At 49.1% G+C, this 23,956-nt stretch overlaps 1 protein-coding gene across 1 annotated transcript in view; it reads right to left on the reverse strand.

Moving 5' to 3' along the window:
• Nucleotides 1-23,956, reverse strand: part of RASGRF1 (Ras protein specific guanine nucleotide releasing factor 1) — a 96,848-nt gene that overhangs the window by 22,881 nt on the left and 50,011 nt on the right. Inside the window, exons 11-20 of the mRNA XM_084641243.1 lie at nt 22,568-22,631; nt 19,678-19,814; nt 17,974-18,056; nt 15,706-15,954; nt 14,404-14,774; nt 10,876-11,001; nt 9,696-9,866; nt 8,150-8,256; nt 7,062-7,174; nt 4,689-4,749 (exon numbers count right to left, since the gene is read on the reverse strand). Coding sequence (XP_084497369.1) covers nt 4,689-4,749; nt 7,062-7,174; nt 8,150-8,256; nt 9,696-9,866; nt 10,876-11,001; nt 14,404-14,774; nt 15,706-15,954; nt 17,974-18,056; nt 19,678-19,814; nt 22,568-22,631 — 1,482 coding nt within the window. The remainder of the gene's footprint in view (nt 1-4,688; nt 4,750-7,061; nt 7,175-8,149; nt 8,257-9,695; nt 9,867-10,875; nt 11,002-14,403; nt 14,775-15,705; nt 15,955-17,973; nt 18,057-19,677; nt 19,815-22,567; nt 22,632-23,956) is intronic.

The raw sequence follows: 23,956 nt of genomic DNA on the forward strand, positions 1-23,956 counted from the left end.
CTGAATCTCCCTGGGGCAAATAGTCTGTGCCCTCAGCTCACACCTTCATGGGCATTAGCTGCCTGAAAGGGTGCAGGCAGCATAAGGCAAGGCCAAGCCATGTCCCCCCGTTCCCTCAAACTGGCCGGATGTGGAGCGGAGAGCACAGTGCATTCCCTGAAAACATGGTGGGGCCCCTGCTCTGGCATGTGCTCCCCTGGAGGGATTCTGGATGGCTTTGCTGCAATTCCTCCTGGTCGCTCCCACGTGCGACACAGACCCCATACAGTTCCCCAGCATGCCAGTGGGTGCCTGCCCTATGCCCACAGCCCATCCTCCTACAGAAGAATGTCTGCCAAAGGAAATGCTTGCATTGTTGTACCCTGCACAGTGTGCCATGCAATGTTAATACGGTCTTTGATCTGAAGAGTATCTCAGCTCTGTTCAAGGAATTAACAGCCAGGCATACTTTGCTGCTTCAGCACTTCTAGTCCTGGCCTCAGTCCTGTGAGTATCTGCAATGCGAAGCATAAGGGGCACTTGTCTAGCTCCTGGGGGGAAGTGGTATACCTTGATCAGTCATGGCAATGGGCTTAGCTGTGAAGTGGCATGGCCTGCACATGCAGGGGGTATGAAATGCAAGGCTGCTTCTCCCTTCTCTGATTTGTTTTTTAAAGTGGATTTTGATAGAGCTTTTTGTCCTCCGAACGGGAACAGACTCTCCCAGCTACTGTCCAGAAACCAAGGACTCCAGCAAAGAAAGAGAATTCAGAACGGTGTCTGACATTCCCTGTGCAAGAAGACATCATGGGGAGGGGGACGGGGAGAGACGTCCTCGAACACGAGCTGAATTAGACCCGGGTTCCCTCCCTAGCAGAAGCACTGGAGTGTGCTAGCAATCTCCTAGGCTGCTCAAGTAAAATATGGCTTGGCTCTGCTGAGCAACTAACTCCAGCCTCATTGACAGCAGCAGCTAAAAGCCAGCCAGGTGGAACGGGAGTCAAGAGGCTAGTTAAAGTCTGTTGCTGGCCAAAGGGAATTGTTCTGTACAAATGGGTTCCAGGAAGAAAATGTCCAAGTGGATTTTCTTTGTGACTATATCTCTAGTGCCCACAGAGTCAAGGGGGCCTATCGGCAGGTCCCATGCCAGCCAAAGTGGGGCCAGACTATCCAAATGGAGGCTACAGCAAATACTTTACGCGGCCAGATAAACAGAAACTTTAACGACTTTGATACCTGGGAAGCTATTAGAGCAGGGATGGGCAAACTACGGCCCCTGGGCCGGATCCGGCCTGTGAGCTGTTTGAAGCCAGCCCTTGAGCTCCTGCTGAGGAGCAGGGTCTGGGGCTTGCCCCTCTCTGGCCCTCCAGCCTGGGCGCAGCATCAGGGGCCGGTCCATGCAGCTCCCCGGAAGCATGGCCCCGCTCTAATGAGAGCTGCAGGGGCGGTGCCTGCAGACGGGGCAGTGTGCAGAGCCGACTTGCTGCGCCTCTGCATAGGAGTCGGAGAAGGGACATGCCGCTGCTTCCAGGAGCCGCTTGAGGTAAGTGCTGCTGGGAGACTGCACCCCCGAGCCTCTCCCCATGCCCCAACCCCCTGCCCCAGCTCTGATCCCCCTCCAAACCCCTCGATCCCAATCCGGAGCACCTCCTGCACCCCAAACCTCTCATCCCCAGCCCCCCAGCCCCACCCCAGAGCCCACAGCCCCAGCGGAGCCTGCACCACTTCCCGTACCCCAACCCACTGCCCCAGCCTGGAGCCTGTCCCACACCCTGAACTCCTTTCTGGCCCCAGACCGAAGCCTGCACCCCCAACCAGAGCCCTCACCCCCTCCCACACCCCAACCCCAATTCTGTGAGCGTTCATGGCCCGCCATACAATTTCTGTTTGCAGATGTGGCCCTTGGGCCAAAAAGTTTGGCCACCCATGTATCAGAGCAATGTATAAAACATTCAGTTTGCGAATATCTGGAGGATGAAGGCGCAATCACTCGTAGCCAGCATGGATTTACCAAGAACAAATCGTCCAAACCAGCTTGATTTCCAACTTTGACAGGGTAACTGGATTGGTGATAGCGGGAATGCGGTGGACATAATATACCTGGACTTCAGCCAGGCTTTTGACACAGTCCCACAAGACATTGTGACAAGTAAGCTGGAGAAATGTGGGCTCAGCAGAACTACCATTAAGCGGACACATCGTTGGTTAAACAACCACAGACAAAGAGTGACTAGGAATGGAATGAGGTCAGGTTGGAGGGAGGTCTCCAGTGGGGTTCCACAGGGATCAGTTCTGGGCCCGGTGTGATTTAGGATCTTTATTAATGCCCTGGACGGAGGACTAGAGAGCACGCTGATGAAGTCTGCAGGTGACACAAAGCTGGGGAGAGGGTTGCCAACACTTTGGAGAACAGAGCTAAAATTCAGAGGGATCCGGATCAATTGGAGACCTGGGCTTTTGACAACACAACGACATTCAACAAGGACCAATGTGAGATGCTCCACTTTGGGAAGAAAAACCAAATGCACAATTCCAGAGTGGGGGAGAACTGGCCTGGCAGCAGCACGTCTGAGAAGGATCTGGGAGTTGGGGTGGATCACAACCTCAACATGAGTCAGCAATGCGATGCTGTTGCAAAAAAGCCAATGCAATTTGAGGTTGCATTGACAGAGGTACAGAGCATGCAAGTCACGGGAGGAGATAGTTCCGCTCTGCTTGTCACTGGTTAGGCCTCAGCTGGAGAACTGTGTCCAGCATCGGTCACCAATGTACAGAAAGGATGTGGAAAGGATCCCGAGATGAGCGACAAAGATGACAAAGGGAAGGAATGCAGCCATACGAGCAAAGGCTGAAGGAACTGGGTATGTTCGGTCTGGAAAAGAGGAGCTTAAGGGGAGACAGGATCGCAGTCTTCAGATACTTGAAAGGCTGCCATGAAAGAGATGGAGAAATTTGTTCTCTCTTGCCACAGAGGGCGGGACAAGAGGCAGTGGGTTCAAACTACAGCAGAGCAGGTTTAGATCCAACCTCAGGAAAACCTCCCTCACTGTAAGAGCGGTGGGACAATGGAACAGATGCTCGGGGAGGTTGTGGAAGCTCCTTCACTGGAGGTTTGCAAAAGGAGACATCTGGAGCCACCTCTCTGGGATGGGTTAGAAACAACAAATCCTGCATCTTGACAGGGGCTAGATTAGATGACCCCATGGTCCCTTCTAACCCTTTGATTCTCCAGTAGGGACAAAATGTGGAAATGCTGCAAGGGACAAAAATTAGGTGAACACTCAAGATGTGCCGAAACCAGAACCCTGAATAACACCCAGACCCAGACCTGGTCTCAAAGTTCATGATTAGGGTGAAATGAAACCTCAAATCAGAACACGCCCAAATGACTGAGTGCACATGGGCATGTTTAACATCCAGAACACAGTGCTGCCAATTCTTAGGAGTTCCCTGTGAGTCTCGCAGTGCTTGGTGTTATTCCTAAAATCCCAGCTGCTGGGATCGAGAGACTGCACAAGAATCTCCACATTGTTTGGTATTTTTAAAGTAAGTTTCTAGCCCTCATGATTGTAGAGAAAAGCTTGAAAACGTGAAGTGAATGAACCCTAAGGAACCAGAAGCCAGAAGGCAAATAAAAAGACAACAACGTTTATTATTTCGGTAAATCTCCTGAAAGCTCATCTCATGACATTTGGGACCTGTCTCAGGATTTCTGAAGGTTTGGGGCTGGCAATACTGAACTGGATGCAGTCAGAACAAGCACTCAGATATCAATACATGTTACATGTGTCTGGGGATTTACCAGCACAAGGGAAAAGCCACCCTTTGGTGAACTGAAACCCTGATGTACGGGGGTTTGTTATTTCAATCCAGTTCCTGGTGAAACCTGTACACAAATTCTGCAGACATGGAGAGTTGTGTGACCAGCTCCCCATGCACTATGCTGAAAGTGTGCATTACCTTTCGGTGGCTCTAGGGGAGACAGTGGTCAGCTGTATCACACTGGATAGAGTTATGTCAATAATTCACAATGAATGATTTACTGGATGAAATTTGACTTTTTTTGCCTGAGAGCAGGCTAACTTTTCATGTGTTTTCATTATTTTAATCTGTGCTAGGAATAGGTTTTTAATTTGTTTTACTCTCAATTACAATTAGCTGTATTTCTTAATTTTGATTGGTTAGATAGTTTCTGTCCCAGATTGGATGAGCACAAGAGCCCTTCCACTAGAGGTAATTGTGTGTGTGAATTTAAAATTCATCGTTGAAAATACTTGCACATGGGACATTGAAATCTGCTTTCCATGAGTGCATGCTAGTGAAACGTGACTAGTAATGTTCATGACTAGCTGGAAGCTAACACAAAGGGCCAAGTACAGGCACACAAAAACATGCAAGCATAAATTCTCTAGACATTTTGTGCATTATTTACCCAGCTTTAGCACCAGATGATTCACAGGGTAACGGAGAGCTGCACCTTATAAAAGAGCCTAAAGAAAATAATCTCTGTTGACAATTACAAAGGGACAGGGTTATGTGACAAATTGAGCAGTCCAAATAAAGCACGGCTGGAAGGGGTTACCAGCCAATCATGCTACCATACATCTAGGCTATGCGAAAACTGACTGGGTGCCTCACAGCAGAATATTAGTAATTCACTCTATCAACCTGATGATAATTAAAAGAAGTGAGGGGAGAAAATTGTTTACCATCTGTATGATCTCCTCCAGTGTTATCTGATTGTCTCCTGGATCTTCCTGAGTCAAAGTTCTATGCAATAGAAAGGCAGTGTTACTTTAGCTGAAAGAACAACAGGTTGTATACATTTCTTGGCTCTGGGGGTATGCAGAGGTCTTCCAGGGGTACATCAACTCATCTAGATATTTGCCTAGTTTTACAACAGGCTACATAAAAAGCACTACCCAAGTCAGTAAAAAACTACAGTTTCATACAGACAAGGACTTGGTTATACTGCTCTATATACTATACACTGACATAGAAGTACCATATTTCTATTCCAATTGATTAATTTTAAAGCTCCCTGGTAGAAAGGAGAAAGTCAGCCATTGTTCAGTAACAGTGGCTGGGACACTTCTGTATTTTTACCTCTGATTTTGTAAGCAAGCAGTTTTTGAGTGAGGTGAAACTCGGGGTACGCAAGACAAATCAGCCTCCTGAGAGTAGTCCAGTAATACAGTAGTCCAGAAAGACTGAGAGCCGCGGGTCTAGAACACAGCTTTACATTTAGAGTTTCATTCCGTGGATATTTTGATAGAGTAAACTTTTAGGAGTATGGAAGAAGCTGCTTCTGTGGAGTCAGATTTGTCATTTTACTTATTTAAAAAGAAAAAGTTAATGCGCCAAACTGTGACCTCAGATCCCTGTGAGTCCAACTCCCACTGGGGTCAGTAGGGGTCTGCAGACTTAGCCCCGCACACTGAAAAGGTGTGAGCCAATACCGTCCTGTGTGAAGTGGTGGGTCTGTTTCTCTTTCCCACCGGTCTACATGGCTATTCCACCCCAGTGCCTCCTGTTGACTTCGGTGGGAATGCCACATGCTGAGTGGGCAGAGGATCAGTGTAACAAATGCGTTCCTGCACACAGGCAGCGCCATCCTAATGTCAGTCGGACAATGACTGAACGGAGGCAGATCCGCACGCTGCCTTTGCTCAGTAGCGCACCATACGGACAGGCCCGCTCATGCGCACAAAGCACATGCCAAACAGCGACAGCCCTGGAGAATGGGAACCGTGTGCCTGGCTCCCAGCCCCACGAGTTTTCTAGCTAAGGCTTTGGGCCTGCAGGTGCTCGTGCGCAGGGAAGCGAGGCATGCCGGGCTGCTGCTTTCCAGATCCAGGGCGATAGGAGACTGTCCCTGGTGCAGAGAAGGGTAAGCATGAGCCGTAGCCCTGTGTACTGAGACAGCAGCACATCTCAACCCCCCCCCCACTTCTCTTCACTGCAAGGTAAGAGAAGAGGTAGTGTGTGTGTAGGGAATGGGCAGCCCGTGGCATGCCCAGGAGGCCACGGCATGGCTCAATCCCGCCATCAGGTACTCCGGCGCGGACAGCTCCTCCTGCGCAGGGTGTCACTGCAGTCAGCAGGCCTCCCCGCAGGGATAACTCACCGTGCTGCAGTGACTGTTTGCAGGACTGGCCAACAGGTTTTACTGCGAGGATCCCTGGGTCTTGAACCCGGGTCTGCGGGTCCCCAAGCAGCCTGCACAGCCACCGTCCGGGGGCTGGTTAGTAACTAGTGGGCTGAGTGGCCAATGGAACTCTGGCCCCACCAGAAGCACCGCCCACAGGCGTCCTGATCGGAGGAGCGCCCGGCCCCGATTGAGCCAGCTGCCATATTTAAGCCAGAAGGAGGCACAGGAAGTTCTGTCCAACTGGGCGAATTCCTGGCTGGCTGCTACCTTGGACCCTGCCGCCTCACCTGGTTCCTGCCCCCGTCTCCGACTCTTGGCTTGACGCTCTGACTCTGGCTCTGAGCCTGACTCTGACCACTTGGGGTGACCACCCAAGCCCCAGTCGTGACACTTACTCCTGCTGCTGACCTTTGGAACTCTCTCCTTCCTCAGGGCTCTACCAGCCCTCAGAGCGGGTCATCAGTCCCACCTTCTCTCCCTCACCTGTGGGGAGCTGGGTGTTGGGCGGGGCTGGCAGAAGTGGTGTGGGACTCTGGATATCATGGGCGGGGAGGGGTGGGTGATTTATGCTGGGTTATCTGATTCAACTGGGGGGGACTGAAGGATGTGTTTGTTTAGTATGTTGTTCATGGAGTATTGACCGGCGCCCAGGGCCCTGGAGGGGTTGTGCTCTTTCATTGGAGCTTGTAAAAATCTAAATATACAAACTCAGTCTGGGCAGGGAGTAACTTGCCGCTCTTACAGCAGTGTCACTGAACAGAGAATCTGGCTCATCTTTGATGTTTGCTTCCCGAATCGTATAATCTAATTACTGGTAAAACTGCTCAAAGAACATGTTACTCCCCCTCCATCCTGGGTGAAAGCAGGTGGTAGCTGCTAACAACAGCATAATGCTCTGGGAAAACATGCATTCCCACTAATAAGCCTTTACCTTATAATGTTGGCTGCTGCTTTTCTCTCCTGGGTCAGGAGCTCAGGATCATGGATAACTTCTTCCAGAAAGCTGATCACTTTACATTTTAGTTCATCATTGGTTTCAAAGTCCTGCCAAAAGCATGTACAGTTAAAGGGTTTCACGCATTTTATTCAGATTATAGTACATTACAAGCAGGTTCACTGTCTTATTTCCCTTTATAAACCTCTCCGCGATTAATTGCAGGCAGAGATTATGGTATCTCTGCCTGCAAGAAGAGACAGAACATGCTGTCTGCTCCTCCTAAGGAAGAAAAACAGCTTGTCCTCTTGTCAGTTACAATCTGTTTGTGCCGCAGAAGATCTTCAAGAGAGGAATTGAAAAGGGAGGGCCCTGCACCCACTTTGGTCTCTGCATTTGCATGAACGGCATCTGGACAGAGCAGAGTTTGGGGCACGACTGTTAATAAACTGCGGTGCTCCTGTGGCTCCACATAGCACCAAAAGCAATGCCAGCGCTGAGAGGCAGGAGAGAGAAAGGGGAATGGTGCCCCAGGGAGCTGAGCAGCCCTCAGGCCATTTCAATCCTGAACACGTTTTACTAACCTCCTCCTGCAACCCCTTCCTCTTGCACACAAAACCCAACCCACTGTTATGACCCAGCCTTGTATTTTGGTACCCGGGTTGGACAAACAATGAGGGTTCTGTTGGTTTGGATGCTCAGTACATGCTACGTTGCTGTAACATCAGTGACTGTTCTGTTTTGCATCTGCAGATTCCTCAGCCTCCCCTCTTCAGCAGCTCGGAGCTTTTCTCTCCTTGTGCAAATTATACAAACACAGGGAAAGGCAGTTCTTCCAGCTGATGGCCAACATGCTCAGCCAATAAGCGTACAGTGGCATTCACCCCCAAGCAGAGAGCACCCCCAAGGCCTATTAAGGGGTGTACAGAGCCCTCTGCACTGGGTGAATTTCACCGTAATCAACAGGACTGCTCATTGTCCCAGTATTGTTCAGTAAAATCTCATCCTATTGCCTCAGTGCAGCCTCCGCCTAACACAGCCATAGAGACGCGCAACCATCCCTTTGTCCCAGGGCTAACAAGTACCTGCGAGTGTTTGGAGACCCAGTGGCGCAGAACATTGAGCACTCTGTTGGTTGCAGCTCTCCTTATCACGAACTCTTTGTCCCCATTCCTTTGGTCAGGGGGAAAGCCTAAAATCATTGCAAAGAACTTAGCACATATACAATTATTTTAGGAATTACTTCAAATATTAAGTTTCAGAGGAGCAGCCGTGTTAGTCGGTATCCGCAAAAAGAACAGGAGGACTTGGGGCACCTTAGAGACAAACCAATTTATTTGAGCATAAGCTTTCGTGAGCTACGTGTGTATGGTAACACCCATTGTTTCATGTTCTCTGTGTATATAAATCTCCCCACTTGTATTTTCCACTGCATGCATCTGATGAAGTGGGCTGTAGCTCATGAAAGCTTATGCTCAAATACATTTGTTAGTCTCTAAGGTGCCACAAGTCCTCCTGTTCTTTTTTAAAAATATTAACAATTTAACAGAAATCATGTGGAACAGCCCGAATGGCCAGTTAATCCCTTACATTTAAAGGGAAACTCTGAGAACTAACCCTGTTTGTAGGCAGAGGCTCTGGCGGGCACACGAGAGAGCTGTGTGCATTCAAGCACTTGGATTTGGGTGCGCAAACAAAACTGCACATGCAAATGGAGACTCGGCATTCGCATGTGCAAATGGATGGGTGCAATACAATACACTGATCATCACCTGCACAGGGCTAAATCCTCTGGGATCCCTTTCTCTCAGAGTCCATCCTTCCCACTGTGCCCAGCTACCGCACAGGTGAGTAGCCATGTTTGAGCTGCTGGTCCCCTGGTGTGGTGGGGCACCCCCCATCCCTGCAGTGGAAAGGCTAACGAGCATTCCTGTACTCAGGTGCCCCTGCAGAACGTGCTCCACCTGGAGAAGTGGCGTTTAAATGGGTGAGACTGGCCGCAGAAGGGGGTGGGGAGTTTTCCCAGGGACAGGGAAGGCTAGTGCCCAGGAACAAGGCGAGCTCAGCCTGAGGCAGTTGCTAACCTTTCCCTTCAGCCCCCTGTTTGAGGCAGTCGGATTTGACAAGATGCATACAAGCGAAGGCCCTGGGGGGCTGCGGGGGTGGGGCGGGGAAGCGCTCCTAGAGGCTAACGAGAAGGGGACTGTCAATCGAGCTCTGAAAAGGACTCGAGGAGTGAGGGGAACTCCCGCCGAGAACAATGAGATTGCCCACAAGTGGGGGCTCATGTTGGGCACCCAGGGGCAAGAGACTCAAAGCTACCACGGCTTAAGCCCAAGCTGAGGGCCAGCCGACTACACCTGGCCACATGCTCTCTGCTGCAGCATGATCTAATATGCAGTGGGTTGTCCTTTGTCCTTAGTCTATTTTTTTTAAGGGAAGCATCCTATTGAATAATATGGGATGATGCTGCATTTATTTGAGGGAACAGTAACCAGATACAGCGGTGATGGTCGCCCTATAAATAAACTCTTTGTCCCATACTCCATAGCTGTGTAGCTCACGTTTCTCGTGGGAGAACTGCAACCTGCCCCAAGCTACAGAGCATTGTTCTCCCAAGTGCATCCTCACCTGCACTTGCTAACGACATCCTTCTATATTTCTCCTTGGTCGGGGTGCCTTCGTTGGCTCCAGCAGTCGCAATCGCAAAAGCGGAAGCAGCTGACAGGGCACTGCGGTTATTGTCAAGCTCCCGGCAAGACGTCATAACGACTCCATTGTTATAAGAAAACAATGAGAAATCTAGAAAAGGAAGCGGGAGAACTAGGTCAGGCACAGAAGTTAAAGGTCGTCTCCTCAGCTTTACCCGTTCGTTTACCCATTTCCCCATGGGACAGAATGTTGCCCTTGGAAACGCATGAGCAGCATCCCCAGAATTCGTAGCCCAACTGCCACCTTCTCAGCTTTAGCAGGGCATAAACCAAGAGTGTTCTACAGAAATTCAAAACATCTACCACGGGAGAGTTTACGAGAGGAGTCTATCCTCCCCCTAGGCTTTATCAAACGTCTCACTGAACGACAGAGTTCTCTGTTCAATCCCACAGAATGGGGGTTAAAACGTACAGAATGCTTTCATGTTCTCTAGGCATTGCCCCACAAAGCTATGCAATACTTATTTCTTGTGTGCACAGTCTATTATCTCACAAATCTCTACACACGCCCTAACCCCTTTATGGGATGCAGGCCTAGTTTCCTCCCTGGGACACCTAGCACAGCATAGAAGTTTGAGGCAGACCTAAACGATGATGCAGCACTGATTCTTAGGCCTTGCAGTTCAGAGCCCAGGCTGAATGGCTTCACAAAGGGGCTCTGGCTAACACACTCCAGTTGTTGCTCAGGTTGCTAACACCCTCAGAAAGGAGAAGAGAACTATTTCTGACAAGACACTCAAAGAGCGTGGCTCCTAGCGTCACCCCAGAGCTCACATCATCACAGGAACATTCACTGCAGAATGCATTGCAGCCCTGGAGGAAGGTACTCATCCACTGGGCCAGAGTGAAACATCTGCAGGACACAGGTGCAACTAGACAAAACTCTGCCCTTCACCATTCTTGTAGGAAAAAAAAAAATCAAGAGAAAGGTCCTGCTTCTCTTCCCATGTACACCAGTTTTACACCAGTGTATTTCCACTGACTTCAATGGAACTTCTCCTGATTTACTCCAGCAGAGCTGAGAGGAGAATCAGGTCTAAAGATCCTAAACGTAGTGGTGCAAATATCCCAGGTGCTAGATGACTTTCTGCACACGTTACCTGATGAATTTTTGCATTTGACGGCTTTAGGAGTAGTTGGAGATTTCGTTGGCGAGGTCTCCGTTTCTGCTTCATCACTCTGGTTTGGATCAGTGTCTGACTCCTCCCGAACTGATACCTCGGAACCTGGAGGAAACAAGGAGCTGGTTCAGATTCCCCACTTGTAACTGTCGATACTGCAGCAAAACAAGGTTTGGAAGCCGGTGTGAACCAGGCACGTTTTAGCGCCTTCAAATCTCTCTACAGTCCAAAAGGGACTCGTTACCCTGCTTTATTCAGCACTGGACACACGAGAATCAAAAGCACCAAAGTTCTGTTGCCTGAGAATTATTTTTGGTTTTTCTTTGGTCCTGAATTCTAAAATGTTTTGCACAATTAAACTGGTCACTGTCTGACCTGGGTAACCCACAAGCCTTTACACAGCTCAGAAAGTTATTCAGCTTTTAGTTGCCACACGGCATGTAAATAACTTCAGCTGACGGTGTTCCCGGGGTTTGGAAGTTCTACGCTGAAATGTCTGCGTCGGGCTCAGAAGATGGAGGCTCTGTTTATTGGTGGTGAACATGGTAACAGAACTGCTGAGCAACACAACAGCCTAGTGCAAATTAAACGTAGGTGTAAGGTCACTGGGATGGAATAGATGGTTAATGGTGTAACGCGGGGAATTTATACTGGTCATCCACTGAACGCTTCAGGCCAAATCACTACGTATAATGGGAAGTGGAAAAAAGAAAAGGAGGACTTGTGGCACCTTAGAGACTAACCAATTTATTAGAGCATAAGCTTTCGTGAGCTACAGCTCACTTCCTCAGATGCATATCGTGGAAACTGCAGCAGGCTTTATATATACACAGAGAATATGAAACAATACCTATTCCCACCCCACTGTCCTGCTGGTAATAGCCAGCAGGAGAGTGAGTTTGTGTGTGTATGGGGGTGGGGGGGATGTGAGAAAACCTGGATTTGTGCAGGAAATAGCCCAGCTTGATTGTCATGCACATTGTGTAAAGAGTTGTCACTTTGGATGGGCTATCACCAGCAGGAGAGTGAATTTGTGTGTGGGGGTGGAGGGTGAGAAAACCTGGATTTGTGCTGGAAATGGCCCACCTGATGATCACTTTAGATAAGCTATTACCAGCAGGACAGTGGGGTGGGAATAGGTATTGTTTCATATTCTCTGTGTATATATAAAGCCTGCTGCAGTTTCCACGATATGCATCTGAGGAAGTGAGCTGTAGCTCACGAAAGCTTATGCTCTAATAAATTGGTTAGTCTCTAAGGTGCCACAAGTACTCCTTTTCTTTTTGCGAATACAGACTAACACGGCTGTTACTCTGAAACCTGTCAATGGGAAGTGGGGTTCCATGATGCCTATCCTACCCCACTTGCACATCCCATGCCATCTCAGAATGTCACCACATGGGCCTTTGGTCTTCTGCCTGGCTCAGGGCCTCTAACTGTGTGTATCCAATCACCAGTGGGTACAGTTCATGAACCAAGGTCAGAGTGCACTTTGTACACTCAAATGATAACATTTCCACACACAAGCTGAGGTGTGTGCGTACAAATGAGAGTGCCCTCAGGACAGCAGGGGGCCTAGTGGTGTTCACAACCCAAGTGAATACCAAGTGAAAATGGGGCAGATTCTAGGAGGCGCATGTGTTAATTGGGAGTAACTAGTTATAGATCTGTCCATCTCTTTCTTAGCATTTCCCTTTCAAACAACGTTTTCTAGACTTTTGAGGCCAGATTCTTAGCTAGTGTAAATCCTAGAATCATAGGACTGGAAGGGACTTTGAGAGGTCATCTAGTCCAGTCCCCAGCACATGTGGCAGGACTAAGTATTGTCTAGACCATCCCTGACAGGGGTTTGTCCAACCTGCTCTTAAAAATCCCCAATGATGGAGATTCCACAACCTCCCTGGGCAATTTATTCCAGTGTTTAACCACCCTGACAGTTAGGAAGTTTTTCCTAATGTCCAACCTAAACCTCCCTTAATGCAATTTAAGCCCATTGCTTCTTGTCCTGTCCTCGGAGGTTAAGGGGAATAATTTCTCTCCCTCCTCCTTATAGCAACTTTTTATGTACTTGAAAACTTTCATGTCCCCTCTTAGTCGTCTCTTCTCCAGACTGAACAAACCCCATTGTTTCAATCTTCCCTCATATGTCATATTTTCTAGACTTTTCATTGTTTTTGTTGCTCTTCTCTGGACTTTCTCCAATCTGTCCCCATCGTTCCTACAATGGGTGTAGCTCCACAGAAGTCAGAGGTGTTAAGCTGATTTACACCAACCGGGGATCAGGCTCTTTGTCTTTGATAACTTCCAGGGAGATGCTGGCAACGTCAAACCAGGAATTTTCACTGACCTGTGATAAACCACGGCACACACCAGTAACACTGTGTTCCCAACAGGACAAGTTGGGACGGTTTGGGAACATGTCTGAATCGTGGCTTGTGACATGCTTCTCCCAGCAGCAGTCTGACATGAGCCTCATTTAATTCAACGTACTGGTAGTAGCTGACCCTGCACTCCTTAGCCAGGCCAAGTTCCCATCTCTGCCCTCACTTGCACCATGCAACTGGGCTGGCGCAAAGGGGTGGGAGCCTGGATTTGGCGAAGGACAGGCCAGTTCTGAGTGGTATCTGCAGGATTGGCTCCCTACTGGCGCCGCTTGGACACAAAGGGAGAGATTTTTTAAAGCTGCCCTTTGCTCTTTCACCCACAAACTGCAGGTGCAAATAACTGTGACTTTGTCAATCAGATGGAGAGAAACGGTGCCAGGCCTGCCAAGTTAATATGCTCTTCCCGGTCCTTGATCCGACAGGCTCTGGTCAGATCCTTAGAGCTGTACCTGGCAGGAGACCTGGCTAATGTCGGGTGGGTGTTTAATCCCAAATCCCTGGCACTGAGCAGTTTGAGGGGCTGGTCAGTTTGCCCGGCTCAGAGTGTCCCTCCCCACGGATTGTGCTGTGAGCCAGGGTTACAGTTACACTTGGCCAGGTTTGGCCTCCCCTTCCTTTCTCCTGCTCTGTCTTTCTGGCATTTATAGGTCTGTGTTTTGATGTCAGCTGGGGCTGCCGGCAGCCAGCAGCCAGGACAGTTCACCTTCCGTTTGTGGTAAGACAGCTGTGTTCCCACCTGGCTCAGGCTCTCTTCCTTCAGCACCTTATGGGGGTCTCCATGTGTCCTGGCCTCTCCATGTCGCCTGACTCACACGCCTCAGCTGTTGCTCTGGGTGCCCTGACCTCACTTCTCCACAGCCAGGCACTAATGTGTGTGTTCAGCCACCTACAGACATTTTCTTCCCCACGTTAGGTTGGTTGGATTGCCGCATGGTCCCCGCAGGCTGGGGTAAGTTTCATGGCCTCTTGCATGTGAATTATACATTCCTGCTAAAGCCTACAAATGCCACACACTCTTCTCTTGCAAGAAAAAACTGGGCCCGTTGCTACTGCCTCCCTCTGCTCAGATCCCCACTGTTTGCCTGAGAACCTCTCACCAGCCTGTGAACTAACAGTGACTTACCTGGCTTGTTCGGAGGAGTCTCCTCTTGTTTTTCAGATGCAGTTTCACCTTCATCAGGTATTTTATTGGGGTAGTTACTGGACACGTAAAGTTTGTTTATATCAAGAGTGGTCTTACTAAAGGGTGACATGGAAGAGTACATGCTTGCATAGCCATTGGAGGAGCAACTCAGTGCAGCCAGGTCCAGAGCCTTCCCTCCCGTGATGATGGGGATGTTTAAGGACAGCTTCCGTCTTCGGCTCGGAGAGGATGACTTGGTGATGGACAGCGGGGGAGGGGATGAGAATTTCCGATTTGCTCTTGGAGATTTGGGCGGCTCGCCGTAAAGCAGTTTGGTGTTCTGGCTGCTTGCAAACAAGAGCTCCAGTGACCTGCGTTGAAACAAAAGCGGATTCCCATTCATCCTGCTTTAAAGCTAGGGTGACCATAGGTCCTGTTTTGGCTGGGACAGTCCCTTTTTTAAGCCCTGTCCTGGCTGTCCTGACTTTTTTGGCAAAACTGGGCATTTGTCCCTTTTGCTCTTGTCAACTGATGATCAGCCAAAAAAGCGAGGTGCAACCCTTAGTGGGGTGCGACCCCTAGTGGAGTGCAGAGGAACATGTGAGGGGGAGGGGGCAAGCAGCAACGCCAGCCCTGAGTGGGAGGGAGGGCTTGGGAGAGCGTCTCGGGCTGGTGGCAGGGGATCTTGGGCCAGCCCTGCATGCAGGAGGTAGGGGGGCCTCGGGCTGGTCTCAAGCGGGCAGGAGGTGGGGGGGACCTTGGGCCATCCCCAAGAAGGCAGGCAGCAGGAGGGGCTCGCGTGACCCACTATTCAGCCCGAATCTTCCCCTTCCTAATTCTGCCTCTTATTCCTCGTTCCAGCCCTTTTCACTGTTCTGAAAGACTCTGCTTTCTCCTTGATTTCTGTAGACTTATTTTCCCAAGTCATTGCTTAGCCAAAGCTAAAAGTAGCTAACTCTTGCAACACGGTGGATAAATGGGGGAAGTTGTGTCATTACAATATGAGCAGTAGTAACAGTAGTGTTCAAATTATCAAGGAACTTTAAAGAACAACACTCCAGCCAAATGAAATTCATAATGGGGTGGGCGGGCGGGTGACATCTGAGCATTTTACAGACAGGGAACTGAGACACAAGTGAATGTATGTCTTGCCCAGCATAACCCAGCAAGGGACTGAGGGAGCCAGGGATAAAACCCAGGAGTCCTAACCTCAGAGCCCCTTCTCTAGCCCCCAGATCACAGGCCACTTCCCCTGGGTGTCAGGGCTCCGGTTCACGCACAGAGGAGGCTGAGCAGCCTCACCTGGCAGGAATTGCACTGATGGGTTTCTTGTAGATAGTGATGAGTTTGTCCAGAACGACCACCGCCGTGGTGAACACCCGGTACGAATGCAGAAACGTGTTGAGAAAGTCGATGCTAAGGAACCGCAGGTCCGTCAGCCTCTCTAAGAGCCGCTCCACGCTTGCATAGCGGATCTGAAGGACCTTGCAGGAATTCATCGTTTTACTGAACCTAATGTCGACATCGTCACAATACAAGCTGGCATCAGACCTGCGGGGGATACAGAAACTCTCTGATCCAGCCTGGAGTGACACCACTGCGCTGTGTAGGCAGATACACTTCACCTGGATATACCTACGTGGGGTGCAGAGTGAGACAGTACTGACTCCCCACGGTTCATAGAATCATAGAATCATAGAATATCAGGGTTGGAAGGGACCCCAGAAGGTCATCTAGTCCAACCCCCTGCTCAAAGCAGGACCAATTCCCAGTTAAATCATCCCAGCCAGGGCTTTGTCAAGCCTGACCTTAAAAACCTCTAAGGAAGGAGATTCTACCACCTCCCTAGGTAACGCATTCCAGTGTTTCACCACCCTCCTAGTGAAAAAGTTTTTCCTAATATCCAGGGTTAACTGAACACTGGTGTTCTCTTGGAGAGCCTCTTAATTAATGTTCTGATTTGTGAGCCTCCCAAGGGGAGCGTGACAATCGCCATCCCAGTGTGCATGGAAACACTCTGGGACATGCAAAAGCAGCAGATTTGCTGTAAACGAGTTAAACTTTGAAGTTCTGCAGTGTCTGCGGCGTGAGAAAGCAGCTGAGCAGAGCGGCCCACAGCCCCTGCCCCCGGGAGGGGTTTGTCAGAATTTAGGGATGCGCACACTCTTACTGTGGCTTCCACACAACCAGGCGCCTCAGAGAGGGGGCAGGACGGCCACGCATCGGCTGCAGCCTGAATCAGCAGGAATTTTCCCCTGCAACAGACGCAGGTGCGCAGGCTGCACCGCCCTGGAAAAGGCACAGAGGACTCCCCAGGCCATGCCAGGCTGGCTGGGTACGGGGAAGAGGGCAGAGCCATAGCCCCGCCCTCCCCGAGATGCACTAAGAGCTGTGGGGTTACCGCAGGGATGAACTGGGCTCATCCCCATCTGTCACAGGGAGCAAAGGGTCAGCCAAGAGCGAGGCTCAACGCTGCTTTGTGGTCAGGGGAGACTAGAATGAAATGGGGTCGAGGGTGGAAACTTCCTGGCATCAAGGCTATTGGAACAATGTGTACGGGGGGGGGCTGAGAGCCAACGACCCAAAGTGGAAACCACTTCAAGCCAGGGGGCGCGGGAGCAGCACCCCCAGCACCCCCAGTTCCAGCACCTCCACCTGGCATTGATAAGAGCTAGGACTGACTCGCTGGACTGTGGACCAGGAGGAACATGATGGGTGTCTACTGGAAGATGTCCTGTCATAGAACCATATCCGCCTGGCCTGGTTGCTAGTGTACTGCGAGGTAGGGGACTCTGGTTCCTTCCCCACCTTCATCGCCCCCATACCCATTTCATCTGTATTTTAGAAAACATTACATCAGTAATAATTATTGCCAGATCACTGACAAAGAAACCATAGAATCCTAACGCCCAGAATGGAATTACGCCAATGTAAAGGCCTGTGAGCAGCATGGGAGGAGACCAGGAGAAATACACACTGCACCAGTATATACGGCATCCACAGAGGTAGCTGCCTTTCTATTTCCTTGAGCCCTTTCTTTTTAATCTTTTGTTTTTCCCTTTCTTTATTCCTCCACATTTGTCCTCTTGAAGCTCCCCCCTTCCCACACAGCTCCTCCCACCTCCCCTCACACAGCCCTGAGCAAATGTCCTCTCCCCAAACACCACCGACAAAACCCTGCTAATGTGCTTCGTTACCTCAACAGAGCACACAACAGCTCCTAGACACAAAGAAAAATCTCCAGGGCCCCAAACAAACATCACAGGCCTTTGTTGTAGAATGTCTCCTCAGCCTTGCCCATCACTAACTGTTACAATATTTCTATGGTGGTCATCGATTACTGGTGTGTGACAAGTAGGATTACATACAAAGGGTTTAGTCTTGCACTGATTACGCAGGCAAAGCTCCCACCGGCTTCCAAATGGAGCCATCCCAGTGAGTTGAACGCTATGGGGTCCAAAGGGAGTTCTGCAGGTTCAGGGGCAGAGTTAAACCCAGGTGCCTCTGTAGCCAAGCTACATTTGCACAGGCACTCAACGTTACACGTCTCCCAACGCACAAAGCACTTACTTGATCATCTGGGGAACGGTGACTTTTGAGTTCTCCTCAAATGCATTCATCATGAGGCCATTGCATCGAATGTTGTCTACACACTGAAACACAGAAGGGTCAGGGGAATGGAGAACGCAAGTTACACTTGAAAGAGAATTTGTTTCGAGGCTCGATATAGGATTTGATCAGTTGCTGAGATCACAGCATAAGCGGACGTGATGTTGAACTAATCCAAACTGGATACATCCTCACTCATTTTATCTGCCAAGGGCCATTTGATATGAAATTGATGCTCGAAATGCTGCTTTCCTCAGATATGAATGGCAATAAATACTGGGTGACCAGAGGGAGAAGAGTTCATGGCGGTCAGTCTTTATTCCAGTTGCTAATGGAGATGTTACAGAGAGCTACACAAATTAGCTTTTCTTCTAATGCAGGATTTGGCATATTTAGACTGAAACTATCAGAGGTGGACTGGGCAAAACCACAGACAGTGATCTCCAGAAATGCTCTCTCCACCTCTGTTCTCCCAGTTAGACTCTTCCAGCCCAAGTCTCCTCCCAGAGGACTCTGCCTGATAGTCCTGGTAGAAATACTCTCTCACACCTTAGTCTGAGTGCCCTGACCCCTCCTCCTCTGCCGGTTACACACTATATGCCGTGTTGCTGTAGCTGTGTGGGTCCCAGGATACTAGTGCAGAAGGTGGGTGAGATAATCTCTTATTGAACCAACTTCTGTTGGAGAGAGAAACCAGCTTTCAAGCTGCCCTGCTTGTCTCTCTCACCAGCAGAAGTTGGCCCAATAAAAGATATTACCTGGCCCACCTAGTTTCGGTTATATACTCTATGGCAGCCTCTCTCAGCATGTGGCCTACACCTGCGTATCTAAGGTTCCTGCCTATATCTATCCTGGGAAGCTATGATAAGAGTTAAACATACTACACTGCTTCCTCGCTGAAGAATACAGGACATTGCACAGCGAAAAGGTGGCTAAGAACGAGATGTTATAAAAATCTGCCATTGAAATCATTCATTTTTCTCTTCCTCCCAGCTGGAAGAGCAGACCATACATTTCACGTAACCATATGGGCCCAACTCTTCACTTCTTTGCACCTTGTGGCATCATGTACGGTCTGCAAAGTGAGTGCAAAGTCGGTGTAAATTGCTGCCACTGGTGGGAGTGAGTGGGAAAGTCAGAGCTGGCAGCCTTTTATGCTCTTTTTGCACAAATGTAAATGATCCGCTGGCTGCACGGGAAGGGAGGGTTGGGCCAATAGTATTTTTCCAAATGGAATGGACCCCAATTTTAGCATAGATTTACTCCCACCTTTGATGTGTGCGTGTGAACTGCCGAGTGGCCAGAAAGGCCTGAATTCAACAAAATAAAATAAGAAATAAGAATTATTAATACTTCACATGGCACTTTCTCCTGATGCTCTAGTTATTTTAATGACTTCAACCTCACAATACCCTCATGAGTTAAGCACTGTCTCTATTTTTCTAGATAAGAAAAGTGATGCATAGAAAGATTAATGCAGATGTTCTCCAACTCAGGTGCCTAAAGTCAGGCATGATACCCATATGTGAGCTTCCAAATAAATGGCCTGATTTCAGAGGCAGTAAGCAATCTGCAACAGCCATGGAAACCCAGCGCGACTCTGAAATCAGCCCACCTCGTTAGGTGTCCAAAAATGGATTGGTTTTTTGCTCGATTTCTTCTTACCTGACTGATATCACTGGTCCATGCAGCCTTTTCTTGCCTGGATGATGCCACCAAGATAACAGTAAAGGATGGAGAATCCTTTGGTTCCACTACAATTTTGAAATCAAGGTGGTCTATGTCTTGCCCTGATGCTTTTGCTTTGTAATAGACAAGATAAACAAGCAGAGTAAGGTTTGAGGGTTTTTTTCTAGGACATTTTCCAATAGGCTTGTAAACAACATTTGCACTTTGTGGTTTTGTTCGGCCATGGCATGCAGAGTTAACCGTGCAGAGGATACAAATTCAGAGCCTAAGCTTCCATGTTGGCCATGAATCACCAACTCATACTGCTTTCCTCTTCTCCTTCTCGCAGATGCAAGGAGCATCATTACTGGGGGGAGCCTGTGGATTTGTGCTTTCATGCAGAGAGAGCAAACCCATACTTTCATTCTGAATAGCTTTTTTTGGCTGACCAAAGTGAGGCCCTGTTCTCAAGTTGATGGTATCTGGCTCTTTCAATGCAATACCTTTTGAATGCTGCATCCGATCAATTCCAAAACTTCTGGGAATGTTTTAGGCATCAGTGGCCCAAATCCTATTGATTTTGGTCAAAATGAGAAAGCCAGAAAGGAGAAATGGGGAACACATACAGCCCCATGCGTCCGGTTAGCAGAGCCATCATCCTCAGCCAGGTCTGTAATTATCCATAGACCACAGAACTGGGTTACACTCTGTTTATCCTCCCAATAGAGTTTAACACCCTGAGTGACTTTGCGAAATAACAGTGGGTGGAAGGGGGGCCATGCAGAACCCCTAGCATGAGCAAGGGGAGTGGGCTGAGAGGGGGGTGGGTGGGAGCATGACCCACAGGGATCTTGTGGGGGGAATGGAGGGATGGAAAGAGCCCCTGAGGTAAGCAAGGAGTGTGACCTACAGAGGCAATAAAGTGGGGGACTCCCCAGTTTTAGATTAAGGAAAAGCCAAGAGGCTAGTTTTGAGAACTTGGCTGCAAACGTTTGGCTCCCTGGGTCACTCCTCCAACCCGACAGCCAGGTGTGCGGCTGTCACAGGTGGGCGGAGTTTCGCCACACTGCTCTTAGTTGTATGAGGAAGATTTTGAAGAGGACAGAAAATAGCAAGCTGAGTTTTTCATGACAAAGACTGTAATTAGACAGGGCTTGCTGCACTCCTACAGCAGCCTGGTTTTATTAGGCCATTAACACTGCAGTGCATGACGAGGTTGGCCACCTTCGGAAGGTTATATTTAGGGTGACCATCCACCCCGTTTTTAAAGGGACAGTCCCATTTTTTGGGACTTTTTCTCATATAGGCGCTGTGACAGGGTCGGGCCAGATAGCTACAGGAGAGTGACAGAAGGCAGATATATTAGCCCCAGGTTAAGTAGGTCCCTTTTCCCTGGGTAAGGTAACAGGGAAGGTTCCAGAACAATCACGAACTTTCTGGAAACAATTAAGGCAGACAGGCTGATTAGAACACCTGCAGCCAATCAAGAAGCTGTTAGAATCAATTAAGGCAAGCTAATCAGGGCACCTGGGTTTTAAAAAGGAGCTCACTTCAGTTTGTGGTGTGCGTGTGAGGAACTGGGAGCAAGAGGCGCTAGGAGCTGAGAGTGAGAACGTGGACTGTTGGAGGACTGAGGTGTACAAGCATTATCAGACACCAGGAGGAAGGTCCTACGGTGAGGATAAAGAAGGTGTTGGGAGGAGGCCATGGGAAAGTAGCCCAGGGAGTTGTAGCTGTCACACAGCTGTTCCAGGAGGCACTCTAGACAGCTGCATTCCACAGGGCCCTGGGCTGGAACCCGAAGTAGAGGGTGGGCCCGGTTTCCCCCCAAACCTCCCAAGTCCTGGTCAGACACAGGAGGAATTGACCTGGACTGAGGGTTCATGAAAACGGCCAAACTGAGGGCTGCCGTGAAGCTCCAAGGTGAGCAAATCCACCAATAAGCGCAAGACCCACCAAAGTAGAGGAGGAACTTTGTCACAGTGCCTATTACCCCCCACCCCCGTCCCGTTTTTTCACAGTTGCTATCCGGTCACCCTAGTTATATTTGCATAGACGTGCCTCTGTTTTGTTCACGGCAGATAATGTATTTGATTCATGACACCTTGTTTTCCGCTTATGGAATGGCTGCCAGTGGATCACACTGTCCTTGAATTATTCGTTATTTGAATTTGCTCAACCAACTTGTTTGCACTTTTGGTTTTACCCTCTATGGACTGATTGCAAACAGCTCCCTGCAAGTCGCTGTCAACTGCCATGAAAACTCCAGCCATGCTGGATGATTGCAAATGGCCTGTGGGTCACAGAGTACGACGTCCGTGTCCTGGTCTGATGAGAATTACTCTTGTATTCAAGACTGTGGCCTTAGAAGCCGCCTGGGCTTGGAATCTCCCAGACGCAGGTGGCAGGTTAGGGAGAAGCAGCTGCTAAGCAGGGTTGGGCCATTGAAATCTGTTCTCTGTCTGGGAGGCGTAGGTTTTGCCTTGGGAGCAAAATGAGTTGATTGAGTTACTGGCTGGACCCCGAATTTATATTCATTTTCTTGCATCACATACACATAACCTAACTGCACATGCCCTTAATCCTCATCGCAAGCGGATGGTCAGTCCTTATGGGTCTTTTCTAACGCTTCTGGGTCCTGGCTCTGAGGAGGGTTTTGCAGACTTTGCCCCCTTGTTGGGTCAGGCAGCGTCCAAGCCCACACCAAACACGGGGCCAGTACTCGTTTCCAACATGACTCCTTCCATCAGCAGGTGCGTGAGGAGAGCTCCAAGGAACGCACCCGGGGCTTGCACGCGCCCGAAGGGAATTCTTTTTTAAATTCGCACCAATAATAATGGACAGGGATTTCGGGGGTTGGGTTTGCCCAGCTCCAGCTGATACCTACTTTCTTCATCAGTGCTCTCCTGCTCCTCCATCAAGGTGCAGTCGATGAGAGAGATCACACCATTCTGAAAGAGAGGAACAGCCACAGAGGGAAGAAATGTGACACTCGCACAGGCACACATCAATCAATCTCTGCAGAAACCCCTCGGAGGGGCGGCCAGGGGGAGACGTGTCCATCTTCTTTGCTTTTTGAGCCCAGTTCCTGCAAACAGGAACCCACCAGGGTGACTCCTGGGCATAAAGTTAAGTACGTGCTCAAGTGTTTGCAGGATCGGGGCCTTATTTATTACAATTTGAAAGCAGATCCTATTGCCAATGAATTCAGTGTTTTAACTGGTAGAAAATAAGTTATTAAATGCTTGGAAATTGCAATTTTCCCTGTACTGCTGATCAAACGAATTTGTTTATAAATTATTTAATAAGAACAGTAAATTAAGTTTCCCCAAAGTCTGTTGTGATAATCAGCAACTCTTTGCCATGGACTGTAATCTTTCAAACTGGTAATTTAATGTCAGTAAAGAACCATTTTTCTAAGATTCTCACTAAATTAACTGCAAAACATCCATAGACAAATGTGAGTGTCTTGGGAATGGTTTGGAGAAGCCTGTAAGTGTTATGTACAAATTTAGGCCTAATTAAAGATTCCCACTGCATAGATTGTCAGTATTCTCGCAGCAAATCACAAATAACTTCTCTTGCTGAGAACTTGTAATTTTTATCTTAGCACATGACACAGAGCTCATTCCGTAAGTGACAGGATGTCCTAATCACATGCAATACGCTGAACTGCCCTGTTTGATTGCATTTAGACATCTGCAAAGCTACAATTATGTGAGGGAAATTGGCACCTTAAGAAACCTGTTTTAGGAGCTGCAAAGGTGACGGTAATAAGACAGACTATAACCCGCATTCCAGACCTACTGAGTTTGATAGGACATTGGAAAGGCTTAGTCTGGCAGGCCTGGCTTCCTGGAGTCCCCCCATCCATTTTACTTTTAACGGAGACAGAAATTCAGCTCCTCAAAGGTATTCAGGTGCCTAATTCCCATTGGGAATCTAGAGTGCTGCAGTTCTCCAGTGGTGTTCCATGGACTATCCATGTCCCACACAGCTGCAGAAAGCAGCACTTGGAGAATAAGGCTCTAGGGGACTGGAAGGCTGCTCATGGCAGATCTCTCTCTTACAACACTGCCTGGAAAGCTGTCGCCCTGGAGCATGGCTGACTTTGAAGTCCCACAGTAGAGAAGCCATGGAACTGCTCCTGCTGCATTTCAGGGCCTGGTGGGGTTAAAGCTTTCTAGGACAAAGTATCAGCTGCACCCTCCATTTCCCACTGCCTGCTTCTGCAGTCACAGTTGCTCACTTAGAGGTGGATTTTGTGCACACAGTC

This window comes from Lepidochelys olivacea, assembly GCF_965140295.1.
Source record: "Lepidochelys olivacea isolate rLepOli2 genome assembly, chromosome: 10".
Classification (NCBI taxonomy): domain Eukaryota; kingdom Metazoa; phylum Chordata; order Testudines; family Cheloniidae; genus Lepidochelys; species Lepidochelys olivacea.